This window comes from Populus nigra, chromosome 11 (genome assembly GCF_951802175.1).
Source record: "Populus nigra chromosome 11, ddPopNigr1.1, whole genome shotgun sequence".
Lineage (NCBI taxonomy): Eukaryota > Viridiplantae > Streptophyta > Magnoliopsida > Malpighiales > Salicaceae > Populus > Populus nigra.
Window position 1 is genome coordinate 10,716,341 of NC_084862.1, and position 19,380 is coordinate 10,735,720.

The 19,380-nt window shown below is 30.9% G+C and overlaps 1 protein-coding gene across 1 annotated transcript; it reads right to left on the minus strand.

Moving 5' to 3' along the window:
• Positions 1-462: 462 nt before the first annotated feature.
• On the minus strand, positions 463-4,468 carry LOC133668326 (plant cysteine oxidase 2-like). Its single transcript, XM_062088107.1, has 5 exons — positions 3,866-4,468; positions 2,311-2,432; positions 1,672-1,828; positions 1,379-1,582; positions 463-810 (listed from the first exon to the last, which is right to left on the minus strand). The coding sequence occupies exons 1-5, from the start codon at positions 4,092-4,094 to the stop codon at positions 680-682; spliced, it is 843 nt and encodes a 280-aa protein (XP_061944091.1). The 5' UTR covers positions 4,095-4,468; the 3' UTR covers positions 463-679.
• Positions 4,469-19,380: the final 14,912 nt, after the last annotated feature.

Genomic DNA, 19,380 nt, shown 5'->3' on the forward strand with positions numbered 1-19,380 from the left:
TTTAAAAACTCAATGCTAAAAGGTTTTGTTATGCATATCACAACAACCAACTATTTTCTCTATTTTCTAACAAAAATAATTAAGATGAACTTTTAGATCAAAATAAAAATTATTATAAATTTAGGATAAGTCATATATTTTCTCATTTTTTTATTTTAATAAAAGGATGTAATTAAAAAAGAAAAGTTTGAAGAAAAAGCAAAATAAAATAGAAGACAGAAAATTCAGTGTTCATACAAAAGTGGCCGACCCAGATTAGCAATTTCGGTTGATCTAGATCTGGGCTTTAGGTTGCGTAGCAATGAGCTGTTAAAGAGTAGAGATTTCTTTCTTTATCCTTTTCTATCCTTCTTCTTTTTATAAAAAAATGAAGCATCTAGATTGGCTAGCTTTTGCTCAAGATTGAGGACACCCTTCAATGGCAGTATAGTATGAAGTCTTTTGGGCTTTAGACATGCTAGAAAAACCATAAACCATTGGCAGGGCTAATAACTGAAGCCCCTGGTTTCATAGCAGACAGAAAACGCGATATCATGTGAGGTCTCTATGCACACGAGAATTACAAAAAGAAAAGAAAAGAAAGTAAAGTTCCACTATCAAAGATTTAGAAAAATGAAAAGAAAAGAAGAAGAAGAAACAGAGGAACTCTGTGTGAAGGCATCCATCTAGCATCTAGCATCTAGCACCTGCTTTCATCAACTTGTGGACCTAAATATTCAATTCCATCCATTTTTGAATTCTCTGGCACCTCCGTCTCTTCCAACCATGCATAACAGCTACCCTCTTCTTTTTTCAGCTCCATTTCTCCATCTGCATTGATTTCTTGGCAGGTAAATACAGGGATGTTCATAACATTCAAGAAACAGGATGTTAGGTAACAAACACATGGGAGGGAGTGATGCCACACAATCAAAAAAATCATAAAATCATCTAGCATTCTCGATAACACCACTTCATATTGAATTTACATGTCACACATGCTCGGTTCACTTGTACATGAAGCAAGATTCCCATTAAAATGGCAGACTCGGAAAGGCTAATGCCTAAATACACCACAACGTTCAGGTGTTCCAGCCAATGTCCATGCCATGGAGAATTGAAGCTGCTCTATGCAATAACCTCTCTTTTAACTCAATGAATTCCCATCATGAGGAACTTAAATCAAGCTTCAATGTTTTCCCGTGCATTGTAAACATGTTGCCTATGCATCTGTGTGTGTATCGTGGCCCGTGTAAACGTTAATGTGTGATGAACTGATTAATTTCCCTTAGCAGTCCGGATTGAAAATAAAACTATTCATTTTTAAAGGATCTTCGTTCAAGTGTCATTTGCACAAAACTCTTGGCATGAGAAGGAAAGCAAGGTGGAGATCACTTACTCGACACTGCAGTGTACGGAAAGTCTTTGTAGTATGAACAATCTCGATCACCTTCTTTGGAATAGGGAGGTCCAAGCACATCAAGAACTGCACAAGGTGTGATAGCAGTGAATTGATGGATATTTCCACCTGTTGTTGGATATAGGACTGAAGTGTTGCAAGGAGCTGTTAAAACACTGTCCGCTTCCAATTTCGCCAACCGCACTGGAAAAACATGGATTTTGGTTATGGGGCTCGTTCTGCTAATTCATTAAATTATAATAGTAGTGTGGATGAGAGCAAGAGACACTCACATTGGATTGGAGTGTCAGGCCCATCTGCTCTAGGAGGATCAACCCAGTCATATGCTTTTATGTGCATTTTCCCTAGAAGAAGTTTGCTAAAGACTGTCATTCCCGGATGGTTATGGAGAGGGATCACGGCATTTGCTGGAAGAAAGAAAATACACAGCTGCACAGAGAAACATGACAAGAAAACTGATCAACAACTGAAACATAAATTTTATTTCCTGAAACTATTTTATGTTCTATACAAAAACAAGTATGCAGGACCAACACATGTTCGGACTCTTAAAATCTGCTGGTTATCCAGACTTTATGCTCTTGTAGGAACTTGCTAGTTGAATGTGCTCATTTCAAAGCTCAAACTGAAGAATGCGAGAATTTCAGACTCTACATGAACAATCATATGGTCACAGCGCAAAATCCTGTTTGGATCAACTATTCAAAATGTTCTTGAAAAACTTCAAATTAAATTTTTTGAAGGTCTTATATATACCCTGCTGAAGATTTATATGATCATGCAATCAACAATATAACAGAGTGGACTGCCATGTCATAAGCTCTTCAAGGAACTCAAATGGTTCAGTGTGCAAATTCCAGTACAAATGACCAGAAAATGATAATAAACAAACAAGCAACAGTTAGTCTCACCGAAAAATCATTGCACTTGTAAATGGTCGTGTAAGTGACCCTTGGAGTCCCTTTAACTGCAGCTTTAGTCTTGAAGAATTGCAGCTCGCTACTTAGCCCAACATCTTCGGGCTTCATGTTATCTACAGCATGAGAGAAGGCACGTTAAGGAAAGGACAAAGAGTACAATCACACCATTACTTTAATAGGCCACGAAAATTTTATATTTGCATAACGTTAGGATAATATTATATTTAACTAAATGCTTAATTTAGAAATGCTTCCTGCAGAACCCATTCGCCATAGTAGGCCAAAAAAAGCATCCATGTTGCATTAGTTTATGACCTTGAAACGTATTTTTGTCACCTAGTTAAAATATGCACAGTATTTATGAATGCTAGTCCCCACGACCATAGGATATATGCTTTTATGTACCAAATCTCGAATTAAGAAAAGAATTCATATGTACCCTGTTGATTAAAACTTGTCTTGGCCTTGACAATGGATATCAAATTCAATGTCTGCAATATATCGAGCCTGGCATGCAGAAAAGACCCAACTAACGAGGTCATCCAGAAGTGTCCTTTCTTTTTCAACTACGAAAGGAACTGTGGCTGTATGCTTGCTCAACCTACACACTTACATCTTATAAATAAAACCTAAATTTTATAAAAAGAAAAATGTTCAATGTTCAGTTTAAGATATTGATTCCTACCAAAAATGTAAAGATAGACAACAAAAATGCTGAGTAATTTTCTTCATATGCAATTCCTTGAAAAGAAATGGGCTTTATGGCCATACAAGTGGATGTAGTTTATCTCTTGCCTCGTTAATTTATAGACGAGCCATACAAGTCCACTTCATATAAACGCAGGGAGAGAGTGCCTCCACTGAGGCAGTGAATGATTTCTCCCATAATTAACTAGAAAATCTTAATGGAAGTGCTTCGATGAGCCCTTTGAATTCGAGCTAACAACCAATTCATGCATCAAGAATACCAAAACTAGACCACAGTTGTAGCATACCACACGCAAAGAACATGATCGAACAGCACAAAGAATTGAAGAAAACAGCAACCAGAAAGAACATGATTTTCTTTTGTTGGGGCTTTAGCACTAGACAACAAAGGCTGATCTCCTCTTTGATCCCATCTTGGATGCTAGCGAGATTTGATCCGGGTATCTTAGAAAGACACTTGGATCTTTACACTACTCATTGGACATTTCTCTAAACCCATGCATCGACCATTGGCCGAGAGAATACAAGATATTTATTTATCACTACATTTAAGTTAAAAGTGCAATTCTTTATAGAAAATGAAGGGTATATAAAAGCAAGACATTATGATCATAGCTTCAATATTTAAGCCAATCTATAATAGGGAACAACGTATACCATGTCTACAAAGATATGGATCCATTTTACCATTCTAATATAGGACCGGTTTCCAGGTTCAGAATCATATTAAATAGTTAGGGATCACTCAAATATTAACTAGTTAGAGAGTGGTATAGTGCATTTGAAAAGAAATAAACAACAGGAACCGAGATAAAGACCATCAAATACAAGGACCTACCAAGTATGTTGCACAATCTCTTGATGTCTTCAGGCAAAGGAACAGTGTCAGGACCTTTAAACATTTGTCTACATGACACAAACAGATCCTGCAGTGCCATGGGAACTGCCGATGCGCACTTTTTAGTCCTCTTGCATTTCTTCTTCCTGATAGCCCGATTGGCATATCCAACCCTGTGCACGTGTGCAACTGGTTCTCTTCTTTGCTCCCCCATAGCTTCAATGGTCATTAACAAAGTACCACTAAAATACTTTGGACTTGTAAAATCTGTATCTCTTTTGCATACCACTATTAAGATGGCTGCAGTTAATGTATATGTGTACTTGAAAAGCTGGTCAAGGAATGTTTAGAACAGAAACGAAAAACCCACCAAGAAAAACAGCAGAAATTATGGTTTCTTTCAAATCATGAGATGATGGTTCGACAAGATTGGAGATTGGCGGTGGCAAGGCTTTTTTGAGGAGGTGGCTAAACTATAAGGGGGGGAGGAGGAGATGGTGTGTGTGTTATATATACACATATAATATAGTAAGAAATGGGAAGCAAAAACCAGGGGCCATGAGGAGATGGTTTGAAAGTATCTAGTGGTAGAGAGAGAGAGGAAGAGAAGCGTCATGAGAAAGAACGTAGTTTCAAAATGTGGTTATCATAATATTGGGGTTGTGATAGCGACTGGGAAAGCCAATTCCCGCCCCCAAGATTGAGTGTTGAAACCGCTGGATTTTCAGGATCACCCCTTGTTTTTCTCTGACCTCCTCATCTCAAACAATAACACTTCACTTTCCATATATTCACCAAAACGCCACTGCCTCGCTCTTCTTTTACTTTCCTTTCTTCTTTTTTCATATTTTGGAGTTGTGGTTTTAATTATTTCAAGTTATTTACAAATATTAAAAATATATATTTTTTATTTATTTATTTTGGAGGATGGCAATTAAGTGCATTGATTTTCTTTTGGAAGTTTTTTGTCGTGAGATTGCTCCACATTTTGAGGCTTGTTTTTATCAAATTAATTACTTACTTAATTAATTAAACAACATTTTTTTTTGGGAAAACTTTACTCTTTCATTTGGGCTCCCTTTGACTTTACTTTTTGGTCAATTACTTAAAATTTAAGTCTCCCCCTCTAAAAAACCTCTCTTGATATTTTGAGTTAAAATTTGTTTATAGATGGATGCGTGCAGAATTCCAAACCACACCCAGAAGAATAATTTAAAGACTGTTAGGCCGAGAATTGCTTCTTTTTTATTTCTTTAAATTAAATTTTTATAAAATTGTAAGAAATAAAAACTTACGGAATATGTTGAAGTGCTCCCAAAGTTTGTGGAGTAGTAAAACAATCTGCAAACTAGTACAATTAGAGACAATTCTAGGTACGTAGTTGTGCTATTTGAAAGAGCAAAATCCTTTAAAAAATACAAAAACAAAATTAAAGGGTTGTGTTATTAATTAAAAGTACCATATATTTGTAAGGGTTGCAATAATACAATCCTTTATTTTATTTTATTTTTAAAAATCATGTTATTCTTAATATTTTATTGCGCTACTAGAAATAAATATGGTGATCTATTGAATCTTTAGTGGTTGTATTATTTTTATTATTATTAATATATGTGTTATGAACAGTTTACGTGTATCTTGATATATTTCACAGACCCTAAAATTAATAATTATATAAATTTTCAGTGGCTTTGAGAGGACTCGAACCCATAACAATTAGAAAATAAACTTAAGATCTGACCAGTTAAGCTATTCTTAATGATTTGGTCGTATTATTTCTAGTAGCAAAACTATTGAACAGTGTTTTTTTATATATATAATATTATTTTAAGAAAACGTAGATACTTGGATGTTGTTTTCGCTAAGAAAACAGTGCCTTGTATTTGCATGGGTTGCAATAATACAATCCTTTATTTTATTTTATTTTTAAAAATCATGTTATTCTTAGTACTACAACCCTTTGGGTTTTATTATGACAGCAAAATTTCATTGCGCTACTACAAATAAATATGGTGATCTATTAAATCTGTATTTGTTGTATTATTATTTTCATTACTAATAATATAGTTATTTGAACGAGTTTATATGTACATTAATTAATTTTACAAATTCTAAAATTATAATTATATAAGATTTTAATGGTAATAAAAAGATTTAAATTTATGATCATTAAAAATAAATTTAAAATTTAATTAGTTAAGTAAGCCATGTTGTATTATTTCTTGCCGCAAAACTACTGGATGTTGATGTTTTTTTATTTTATTTAAAAGAAATGGTGACTACGTGGACGTTGTTGTCTCCCAAAACGTATGCTTTTCAGGAAGCTTTGGATTGTGACAGGGTGGAGAGGGAAAAAACACGATATTTCCTCTTCAAGTTGGGCTCGTATAAGGAATTTTGAGAGATAAATTAATATTTATTTAATAATAGAAAGTACACAGAACTCAGCCCACTGATCACCTTTTGTCTCCACAACCAGCTGGTAACGAAGAGTGCTTGCTGTTTGAGGAGAGGAAGATGCACATAGAATGTTTGGTTTGATAAAGAGATGCTCTAAAAGGTCGTGTTTCCAAAATGAAGTAATCAAGTTCCCAATTCATACACACACTTGAGAACACCTTTAGAAGGTTCCAAATTCTCGTAATTGAAATAATTGATAATGGACTCCAGACGTAGTTTTTCCTTTGTTATTCAGTATTTAAACATGGTTTTCTTTTTTTATTAGTTGTTGAGAAATTAATTTAAAAAATATATAATGGAAGTTGATTCGGTGAAAAGATTGAGTTGTTACATTGTTATACTTTCTTCAAACCTTCTGATTATATGTTGTTATTTTTCCTTTTCTTTTTCTTACTTCTTTCCTTTTTGTTGTTTTTTCTTTTTAAAACTTGTTAGATCTTCGATGTTCGGCTCTTGAGCCTTCAAAATAGAATCTAGGGTATTTACCTATGTTTTTCTTTTTTTTTCTACTTTTTTTTTTATTTTTCGTGGGGTATTTATAGGTTTTTTCTAGTTTTTTTTATGAATTCAATTAAAAATTGATCAAAACTTAGTTTTTTCATCAAAATAAAAAGGATTTAATAACTAGAAGCTTTTATACTAGACTGATTTTATAATGGTTGTTTTGATCTTAATGGTTTTATTAAAATCAATGGGTAAAGAAATATTTCTGGCATTTTAATCTTGAAAAGAAGATTTTAAAGGAACTCTTCAAAAAATATCTATGCATGCACGAAGAAGAATGAATGATTTTTTAAATTAAAAAAAAAAATGATGTCATGGTGGAGGCTGATTGGGATCCAACAATTTTGTGACATCTGCAACAACATCTTCTGGTGATTTAGCGTATCACTGATCATCGTGAATTATGGAGACTGCATCACAATCTGATGCGATGTACCTGATTAATTTTTCCATGAACAAAACAGCAATGATCATTTTTCTTAAATTAAAGAGAGAAAAAGAATCCATATTTTCAACATTTATCTCCTTGCCGTCGAAGCTCCACTGTCCGTTGGCCTTTTTAGACAAGAGATAGTAATCTGCACATTTAACACGATTATAATTTATAAGCACGCTATTATTATCCCACTAGCCTTCCCTTCTTGTCTGCAGCAGCTTTGGAATGAAACGGTGCTGGCATGTAAATGAAACGGCAGAGAATTTCATTTTAACATCAATATCTTAAATATAGATTTGATTGATTTTAAGAAAGGACAAAAGTAGAAAGAAAAAGCTAACGAGTGCTATTAAGACACCCGTGAGGCATTAATTATTTAAATGCATTTATTAAAAATTATTTGTTATTGAATTATGTTTAATGAATAAAAGAAATCAAATATTCATTCAAAGGATAGTGATATTAACAAATACATTAAGAAATTTGTTATTTTATATAGTGATGGTTTAAGTGTTTAAAATAAAAAACACATAACAGTATTGATTTAGTAATTAAGGCACTTTAATATTCATGTAAAAGTAAAAATATAAATTCAATCTCTAAAAAGTGTATTTATTGGGAGGAGCAACTAGAAACCCCGAACAGAACTAGTCTTATTTTTAAAAAAGATATCTGGATAAGAACAAAAAAAAATACATATGACCTGATTAAAAATAGTAAATAGTAAATAAAAAAGTACTAGAGAAATTCAAACTTATTTTACAGTGATAAATGGAAAGTATACTATTAAATTTAATTTTTTATAGATCAAATTATATATGGGTAATGTAATATAAATTGATATGTTTAAATAAATTTTATATTTTCGTAATTCATTTTTTTATATAATTAAACCATAACAATAACATTAATGGTAAAAGAAAAAAAATATTATAGCAGATGGGGTAATATCGACTTTACAAAGGATGCACCCCCCTTCACGTGACATCCACAAGGTGAGCACGGGTCTGATTCAGTGAGGAACACATCAAGATTTTCTCATCACGTGGCAGGCTGTGCTGTGCACCTGTCATGGTTTTGTTCATCCCTGCAACATTCTTCACATTAACATTACAGAAGGACACAAATCATAGCTTTGAGAGCGTTTAGGATTTCCAAGAAAATTAAATTTTTTAAATTAAAATTTAATATGATTTGTATGTTTTAAATAGTTTTGATGTGCTAATATCAAAAATAATTTTTAAAAATTAAAAAAATATTATTAGCAAACATTTCGACATGAAAAATTATTTGAAAAGTAATCATTATCACACTACCAAACACATAGACACATCATAACATTTGTTATTGTTCATCTTTTATTTTTGAAAAGTGTTAGGAAATTTTTTACATAAAAAAATCAAATTTTAATAATAAATAAGTTTAACCTCAATTCCAAACCAAGATTCAAGCCAACAATTTCAACCAATAAATAATAATAATAATAAAAAAAAGAAATACACACCACAAAGCGAAAAAGTAACCACGACTCCATTATTACATGATCCGATCCAAAATATCAAGTTTCTTTTTTTACAAATTTAGTCGAGGCTAAACTTTAAATTAGGGAATCATTAAATTAATGCATTAAGTTAATGAAATTTTATAACATAAACAAATTTGCTTTGAATTATAAGATAAGGTTTTTTGGCTGTGATGCACTTCGAGAAGAAAAGGAAGTGGGCATTTCCCAGCGTCTTACGAGCGGCAGCCTTTCTTTTGCATTCCAGGGGGCAGGAGCTCAAAACCACACGTAATATATTTAAATTGCATGTAGTTCGGCGTTAATAATAAAGTAAACAAAGCGGAAGGGTGTGAATTTGCTTCAACAGTGAAAAACACTCATATATACTATGGACTTGAGCAGTATTATTTTTAATTTTTTTTTACTTTAACCCTTTAACTTTTTTTTTTATTATTGTGTACTTCGATTGCAAGCATCCAATTTCTTTAAATTTATTGGCGAGGAACAAAATTGAATGAAAAAAATAATATAAAAATAGCATTGAAAATAGATGGATAGATTTTGAACAGATAGACAGCACTGTTATCTATTTCAGCAAGCGATACATTGCTAGATTTATTTATTTTAATTAAAAAAGATGGATAACTTAAAAATATATAAGGTCTAGGTGTGCAGGCTTGGGCACTGGCCTAAAAGCATGAGCTCTAGTTTTAATAGGTCCAGACGCGCTGGGCAATTAGACTCGAGTACTTGAGCTCTTTTGTAAAGTTTTTTTTTCAATTATTTTTATTTTTTATTAAGGAGCAACATAAATCTATTAAGAAAAATATTAGACTGGTTAAATCATTGGCGTAGATAGTTGATTCGACGGGTTAGACATAACATCAAGGGATTTTTTTATTTTTTCCCTTTAAATTTTTTTTTTTAAAATACAATTTGACTTTTTGTTATATTGATTTTTTTTAACCTAAAATAAAACAAAAATGCAATTTTATCATTTTAATTTTATCACTTGCCTTAAAAAAATTATGTTTAATTGGGATTATATTTTGACCTAAGTTCTAAATTTTATTTGTTAATTAAAGTTGACTAAAATCAATACAATATGATCTATTTTTAAAGTTTTAGTTGAAACCTTTTTATAACTCTTTGATTTACTTCTAGATTTAATCTGATTTGTGGTCAATTAAAACTCAATAAAGGTCCAGTCATGAAAAGAATAAGGGAAGGAAAAATAAAGATAAATTATCAAGACAAATTGACTCATTATGGTTGTGCCTAATACCTAGGTTATAAATTTTATGACTCAACCTGAGTTGATAAAGTTTGTCATCGTATTTTCATTTCACTCTCTTAGGTTTTTTTTCAATTTAATCATTTGTCAGTTTTTTGTTTTTGTATTTAAGCTAGGGTTAGACAATATTAAAATGACAAAGATGTTTTTATTTGTCAGTTTTGTCAAACAAGTCACATCAATTTTTTATTTATTAAATTTTATAGTGGTTGATTAATTTATTTTGAGACATCAATCGAGTTTTTAATCACCATTTCAAGTATTTCATCCCAAACAAGTAAAAATAACAATGTTTATATTTTTTTTATATATAGTTATATGCTTTTATTCTACCAGCGGCAAAGTATAATAATAGGAGATGAAATGTTAAGGAATTCAGTGTTAAAGATTTGAAAAATGATTGAATATAGGTATTAAAGATGTTTATTGAATATTTAAAACTTTATATATATATAGCAGAGAGAGAGAGAGATCAACTTCTTATAATTCCTTATCCAATTACTCTTGGAATCTCTCTCTAAAAAGCGTCTAGCTAACTGTTGTTGTTGCTGTTATCTTTAATTCACAACTGCCTGTTTAGTATTGTGGTTGCGGGTGAGGTTCACCCGCAGCCACAACTATTATTGTTTGGTAAAACAGGAAAAGCATATTTTTATTGGTGGGACCCACTACCACCTGTGGCACAGCCACCGGTTTGCAAGAAACAACACCTGGCTGCTTCTTGTGCTAAGTAAAAGTATGAACAGTTCATAAGTTTACTTCAATGCTCCACTGTTCCGGTCGGACCGGTCTGGTTCAAAGCTATGCATTAAACCAGATCCGACCCAACAAAATAAAAAAAAATTACTTTTAATTGAACATTATTCAATAACACTATATAAATTAGACGAAGATAACTTGATGACGTAGTATTTGTAGAATTTGATCGCAATCCCAATTTTGTTTCTGATTATATTTTACCTGATGTTGTTACGCTCTTAAAAAATTTGTGAAAACTGTAGTCCTTGTCGGATGTATTTCATACGTGATGGAATTATAGGTAATTTAATGGAACAATAAAAAATATTTTATATAAAGTATTATTTATTTCATGATGTAATGGCAATAGTTAAATTTACAATATTTAAATTAAAAACCATCAATATTAATATATATTTTTTAAAATTATTTAATAACTTCAATTTCAAAATCATTCTTAACCAAACACATTAAACTATTTTTTAGCCAACTACGTTATATACCTTCATGCTTTTTATATATGTCTTCATGCTGCTGCTGCTGCTTCCTATCCATGCTAACCTGCTACGTACTGCCTACCACCTGCAGTTGTTGCCACTATTCTACCATATTCCATGCTAACTTTGCTGCTGATAACTCGTTACCTTGTATAACATCTCATCAATGCTTTTCTCGAGACTAGCTGTGTAATCTCTCGAGTTCCGGTTATCACTGTGACTCAGTCTGTGAGGGAAGTGTTGGGTCTTGATTTTTAGGATCTCAGTGTGGATTTGATTCTCTTGTAACCAATTGACCACGTCTTTAATGGTTCCATTATTTTCTGCATTCCTGCTGTGTGAAGGCTGATATAAAGCCTCAGTTCTTTTCCATGAACAGTATGAGACGATGTACCTGGTTAATTTTTCCATGAACAAAACAGCAATGATCATTTTTCTTAAATTAAAGAGAGAAAAAGAATCCATATTTTCAACATTTATCTCCTTGCCGTCGAAGCTCCACTGTCCGTTGGCCTTTTTAGACAAGAGATAGTAATCTGCACATTTAACACGATTATAATTTATAAGCACACTATTATTATCCCACTAGCTTTCCCTTCTTGTCTGCAGCAGCTTTGGAATCAAACGGTGCTCGCATGTAAATGAAACGGCAGAGAATCTCAGTATCATATAATTAAACCATAACAATAACATTAATGGTAAAAGAAAAAAAAATATTATAGCAGATGGGGTAGTATCGACTTTACAAAGGATGCACCCGCCTTCACGTGACATCCACAAGGTGAGCATGGGTCTGATTCAGTGAGGAACACATCAAGATTTTCCCATCACGTGGCAGGCTGTGCTGTGCACCTGTCACGGTTGTTTTGTTCATCCCTGCAACATTCTTCACATTAACATTACAAAAAGACACAATTCATAGCCTTGAGAGCGTTTAGGATTTCCAAAAAAATTAAATATTTTTATTAAAATTTAATATGATTTGTATGTTTTGAATTGTTTTAATATGTTGATGTCAAAAATAATTTTAAAAAATTAAAAAAAAAATATTAAAAAGCATTTCGGCACGAAAAATTATTTGAAAAATAACCGCTATCAAACTGCCAAAGATACTCTAAAGCAAATCATAGCATTTGTTATTATTCATCTTTGCTCATTTTTTAGTTTTGAAAAGTGTTTGGAAATGTAAAAGTGATTAATTTTTAAAATATTTTTTTATTTAAATATATATCAAAATAATATTTTTATATTTTTATAAAAATTATTTGTTATGTTAGTGCTAAGAAAATTACAAGGAAGCCGCATTCGATGCAATGGTTGTGTTGTTAGGTGGAAATTAATTGGGGTCGTAAGAGGACTCGTTCGTCTTTATTAGACTTGGAACCTTGTCGTGATCATACATAAAACTTTTTCCTGCAAGAACGTCTCTTACTACACTGTTTTAAATTGCGGTTCAAGTATCCGTTTTTTGATGCTTTTTATTGGAGCTATAGGTTAAAACGTGGCATCCTATAACTGTATATAAAAAAATATATTAAAATACTTTTTATTTTTTAAAAAATTAATTTTTATATCAGCATATTAAAACAATTTAAAAATATATAAAAATAATAATAATTTTAATAAAAGAACAAAATTTCAAAATTTAATCAACTCCGTTTCAAAAACACAATGTTTTAATTAAAACAAGTTTTTTAAAATTGTTACAAGATCCGACTCAAAATCCAAGGTATTTTAAATTTTAAAATAATAATATTTTAATTAAAAATCAAGCTTTTTTTATACTAACTTAGTCAAGGCTAAACTTTAAATTAGGGAATCATTAAATTAATACATGAAGTTAATGAAGTTATATAACATAAACAAATTTGCTTTGAATTATAAGATAAGGTTTTTTTGGCTGGGATGCACTTCGAGAAGAAAAGTAAGTGGGCGTTTCTCAGCGTCTTACGAGCGGCAGCCTCGCTTTTGCATTCCAAGGGGCAGGAGCTCAAAACCACACGTAATATATTTAAATTGCATGTAGTTCGGCGTTAATAATAAAGTAAACAAACTATTCTAATGCGGAAGGGTGTGATTCAACAGTGAAAAACACTCATATTTACTATGGACTAGAGCAGTATTGAACCCTTAACCTTGTTTTATTATTGTGGGCTTTGGTTGCAGGATTAGCTTCTAATTGCTTTAAATTTATCAGCAAGGGATAAAATTTTAAAAAAAATTATTGACACGTATTATTGATTTGAGGGGTTATAAGTTATTGGTGCATATCATGAGTATGTTTCATAATGTGGTAGTGGTTGCTTTTTAAATAATTTTTCGTGCTGAAATGCATGTAAATGATTATTTTTATTTTTAAAAAATTATTTTTGACATCAGCACATCAAAACGATTCAAAACATATAAACCATATTAAATTTTAGCAACAAAAAAATTAAATTTTTTGAGAACGCTATTTGCACCGCGTTCCCAAACAGTTTCTAATTTGATGGGTTATAACATTATATCTAGAGATTTTTATGAATTGTTTTCCAAAAATTTTTTTAAAAAATACAATTTGACACATTGTTATCATTGATTTTTTTATTTAACCTAAAGAAAAGCTATTTCATCATTTTTTATCACTTACCTTAAAAAACTTTTGCTTAATTGGGATCATATTTTGCATAAGCTCTTTTTTAATAGGTCCAATTGCTGGGCCATTAAGCCCGTGCACCTGAGATCATTTGTGAAGACTATTTTTTTAATTTTTTTAATTTTTTATTAAGGGGTAATATAAATTTATTAAAAAAAAAATTAGACTGGTTGAGTCATTGGTGCATATTGTTTATTTGACGGGTTATGATACAACATATAGGGATTTTTTTATGAATTTTTTTTCTTAAATTTTTTTTAAAAAAATACAATTGGACTCTTTGTTATCATTAGTTTTTTTTATCTAACCTAAAATAAAATAAAAATGCAATTTCATCATTTTTTTTTACTTATCTTAAAAAAATTATGCCTAATTGAGATCATGTTTTGACCTAGGTTCTTTGATTTACTTCTAAATTTAATATGATTTGTGGTCAATTAAGACTCAATGAAGGTCCAGCCATGAAAAAATAAGAGAATGAAAAGAAAGACAAATTATCCAGATAGATTAACTCATTATGGTTGTGTCTATTATCCAAGTTGTAAATTTTACAACTTAATTTGGGTCGATAAGGTTTGTCATTATCTTTTCATTTCACTCCCTTGGTTTTTTTTTCTTCTGATTTAATCTTTTATTAGTTTTTTGTTTTCGCATTTAAGCTACGGTTAGACAAAACTAAATTGATAGAGATGTTTTTTTTGACCAAATCTCCATTTGAGTGAGACAACTAGTTTTCTGTTTGCCTACTTTGTCGAACAAGTCATACTAAATTTTTTTTTATTCATTAAATCTTATGGTAGTCGACTAATTTATTTTGATATACTGGTCCGGTTTTTAATCTATCATTTTAAGAATTTTATCGGAAAAAATAACAACGTTTATAGTTTTTGATACAGTTATATGCCTTTTATTCTACCAGCAGCAAAGTGCAGCCCAAATACTACTAGGAGATGAAATGTCAAGGAATTCAGTGTTAAAGATTTGAAAAATGATTGAATATAGGTGTTAAAGATGTTTATTGGATATTCAAAACTTAATATCTGTGATCGATCAACTTCTTACAATTCCTTATCCAACCCCTCGGATTGTCTCCCTAAAAAGAGTTGGTAAATCAACCTTTGGCAAGGCTACAATATTGTATCCAGCTAGCCCAGTGGAAATCATGGTTTTCCATTGTCTATCCACGATTGTAGCTTTTAAAACCAGGAATTACCCCATCAGGACTGGAGTTGGGGTGATGAATGCTTCCATCTGTAGGTTGGTTAGATCAGTCTTCCTACCATTGTTCCTTATTCTCTAACATGGATGCCTGCCATTTCTTTTGATTATCTGCTATGGATTCCTGAAGTTCTTGATGGATGCCTGGTGTATATTTGCTCATCAAGCCTTCTACAGTGTTCTTCCACAGCCTTCATCTTATTATTCTCCACCATTTGTTAAGTTCTAAGCAAGGCAAGAGCTGATTGATGGTCTTGCATTGGCTCTGATACCAACTGTTATAAGGTTTCCCTTAGCAAGTATTGTAAGATTCAAGAGAAACAGAGAAGAATAGAAGAAGAAAGATCAGAGAGATAGTTACAGAAACAACGTACTATTCACTTTATTGCTTGACTATCACGTTTCTTATTACAGACTATTATATGCAAGATTTCGCTACCTTCCAACTACGTATTAACTAACAACTAACTCACTCTTATACGTCTAACTAACTGTTGTTGCTGCTGCTACCTTTAATTCTTTTTGCTATGCCTTCATGCTGCTGCTGCTGCTTCCAATCCATGCTAATTATCTGCTACGTTCTACCTACCACACCTGCAGTCGTTGCCACTGTTCTACCATATTCCATGCTAACTTTGCTGCTGATAATTCGTTACCTCAATGCTTTTCTCGAGACTGTAGTTGTATAACATCTCATCAATGCTTTTCTCGAGACTAGCTGTGTAATCTCTCGAGTTCCGGTTATCACTGCGAGGGAAGTGCCAGAGGGTGGGAGCGGGGCAAAAGCAGCAATCTCAACAATGAGCTCTTTTGATTTGTTTTGCAGCAAAATTAAATGAGACTCTTGAGTTTTTATAAGATCATAAAAATTAAAATTTTATAAGGTTTAAATACTCTATGTCTACAATATAGTTTATGTCTACAATGTAGTTTACGATGTCCAAACCAAATCCAATAGTATTGGGTTTGGCTATCAAATTAGATCTAATAATTTGTTTTTACTGTTTTTCATCAATCACTATCTCTTCTCTGTATGAGGCGTGTAATCATTTTTTTATAAAAAAATTTTAAGTTTTGAAAATCTATACGAACATTCTAGGTGTTTTTGGAATCAAAAACAGAAAAGATAATGTCTTTAAAGTGCTACAAAGTCATCCATTTTATATTTATAGTGTGGTTCACAGTACTTGCATAGTGTTTTTTCATATATTTTAAAGTATGGTATGATATGGTCAAATTTTATTGAAAATTATACCAAAATCCATATTACAATATGCATGCTTCCAAAAGTTGATGTAACATTTAACCACTACCTTGAATTCAAGATTTTCTTCTCTCTTTTTTACAATAGCTTAAATATAGGATTGTCATGCAAAAACAAATATGGAAAATAATGAGGTTTTACATTAAACAATTATATAGCATAAAAATCTTGTAAACTGCCATCTATTTCTCTTCCTGCTATTTTTCTCAGTGTTTTTAAAAGATGCAGAGGTTAGGGCATATAAACCTCAACATTCATGCATAAAATGTTATCTGGTTATATAGTTAATTAGAATATGCAGAATCTGAATATTTTGAAAGAATGGCTGCCCCTGTCGATACAGAATCTGCCAGCATTCTTTAATTTCGAATTATGAACTTACTGCATTCTTGTCCCCATCATTTCATTATAACTGTAGTTTTTTAAGTGTTTTTTTTTTATATATAATAAGATAGTATTTTTTTTATTTTTAATGTCAACCTATTAAAATAATCAAAAAAATATTAAAACAATAATTTTAAAAACAAATTTAATAAACTTGTCGCGCTACAAAACAAGCTTTATGTTTTAGGAATATTTAAAAGTATAATAACAGTTGTTTTTTTAAATGTTTTTTTTCTTAGAAATACATCAAAATAATATATTTTTTATTTTAAAAAAATTATTTTTAACTTTAGCAAATGAAAACAATATATAAACATTAAAAAAATAATTTAAAGAAAAAAAATAAAAAAAGGACTCATTGCATGATATAACCAGTGTTTTTAAATCCGGCCGGCGGTCAACCCGGCCCAAGAATCGAGTCATGGGTTTTGATGGGGTCACTAGGTTACCCAAATCAACCCTAATTTTTTTTACAAATCAAAACAATGTTATTTTAATAAAAAATAATTAATAAATTACAACCGTATTTTTTTTAAATTAACTCATCAAATCAGCTGAATTTTTAACTATTTTATTTTTTTATAAACTCAACTCAGTTTCAGTTATGAATTAACCTAGTTCTGGATCATTTCATCAGACTGGCCGAATGTTAAAACTATAAATATAACATATTTAAATATGTTTTAATATATTGTATATAAATTTTGATTACTGGGGTTTCGGAAACATCACGATATTATTAATGCGCATCTCTCTCTCTCTCTCTCTCTCTCGCCGCGTGCGTCTCTTGATAATGCCACCTGACCTCATTGCCTCTTTATTTTTATCCGTCTGAAATTTTCAATCCTGACATACAATGAAGGCTTCATATGATTTTTTTAATAAATAAAGTATATAATAAGCATTAAGGGATATATAAAAAAAAAACAATTACATGTATTGATCAAACTTAAAAAATGTAATACGTATGAAAGTTCTATAAATATCAAAAAAAAAAAAAACTTCATCCTCATCCCTACTCTAAATAATTTACGATCATTAAAAAAAAATTACTCCATCCTCCACCATATTCGTATTCAAATAAATTATTTACTAACCAACTAATAGATGATTTAATAATAAAAACTTGAAACTAAAATGTTTATTTTCTCTGTAATCTCATGTTCGAGCCCTATAATTGTTAATATTAATAGCTACTGGAAGTTTACCTGGTCGTTAATTTCAAAGGCCGTTGGGATTAGTCAGAGTACGCGCAAGCTGACCCAACACCATACAAGAATAAAAAAAATCATTTATTTTTACCTATCTATAACTCTGAATAGAGAAGAACCTCCAAAGACATCCATATGTTTGTTATACAGTTAAAAAAGTCCATGCAGCAGCCCCAGCATAGTGAAAAAAATCGGATGTGCTGCTTATACATTCAAGTCAATGTGGGTTTGATATTAAAGTAGTTTTTGCTGTTACTGTTTAAAAAAATATTGTTAATTGAGATTTTTAAAATATAGATTTTAAAAAATACAATAATGGTTAAAACTAGTATGAAATAAGTTTTTGCATGTAAAAAAAACATGTCTATATGGGGAAAAAAAACTAGTTATTTTACCTTTTATGATATCATGATTTGAAACGTGATAATGTGTGGAGTTTAATATAAAAAATATATGTTATTTCATTAATTAAATAATTTTCTCTTTGTAATTAGATAAAAATAAAATACTACAATACCAAATAATTTCTTACATACAGTTGACCTCTATAAAATGAATAGTTATTTTACCGAAGTATTTTTTTATTTAATTGTAGATGTTTGAGCAAATTTATGTATATATTGATTAATCTCTCGAGATTCTAAAGTTAATAACTAGGTAAGTCTCTAGTAATTCTAAAATTTATAATACTTAAATTAATAATTTTTAAAAAATAAATTTAAAATATAATGAATTAAGTTATACCTTGTAGTTACAGCAAATACTCTTAATTTCGAACAAAACTGGGTAGAATTTTTCGTAAGTTTGGATTAAAAGGATCCGCCTTTGGACGTTTGAGTAATACTAATTTGCTTAACAAAAGAAAAATCACTGCATCTTAGATTACTAGTCTCTGCAATAATGTAGTTATCATTTTGTTTTTCCAAAAAAAAAAAAATCAATAGTCTTGTTAATGGGGATAATTTGGTTTTATGGCAAGTTTTATTTGTTATTATTAGATTGGTGAGGAGTGAATTTATCTTTTTCATATCTTTAAACATGGTTGAATAACTAAATTATTATTAAAATAAAAAATTTAAACCAGTGTCCAGGAGCTTTTTTGAATTTTTATTTTTGTTATAATCAAGTTCAATGTAGATAATTTAATTTTTTAATAAAAAATATTATTTAAGAAAATTTGTTTAGCGCATGCAACTCACGTCCTAGCGTGTGGAGCGCCCACGCTATTCGAGCGGCGTATGAGGAAGTGTTCAACGACTAAACATTGGTTTTTGGGTCAACATTTAAATCGTTTCGGCAACATCTTTATCCATAGGCGGCGCTTGCAGCATATGGATTTTTGGTTTGGCTCTGACAACTTTTCTTTTCCT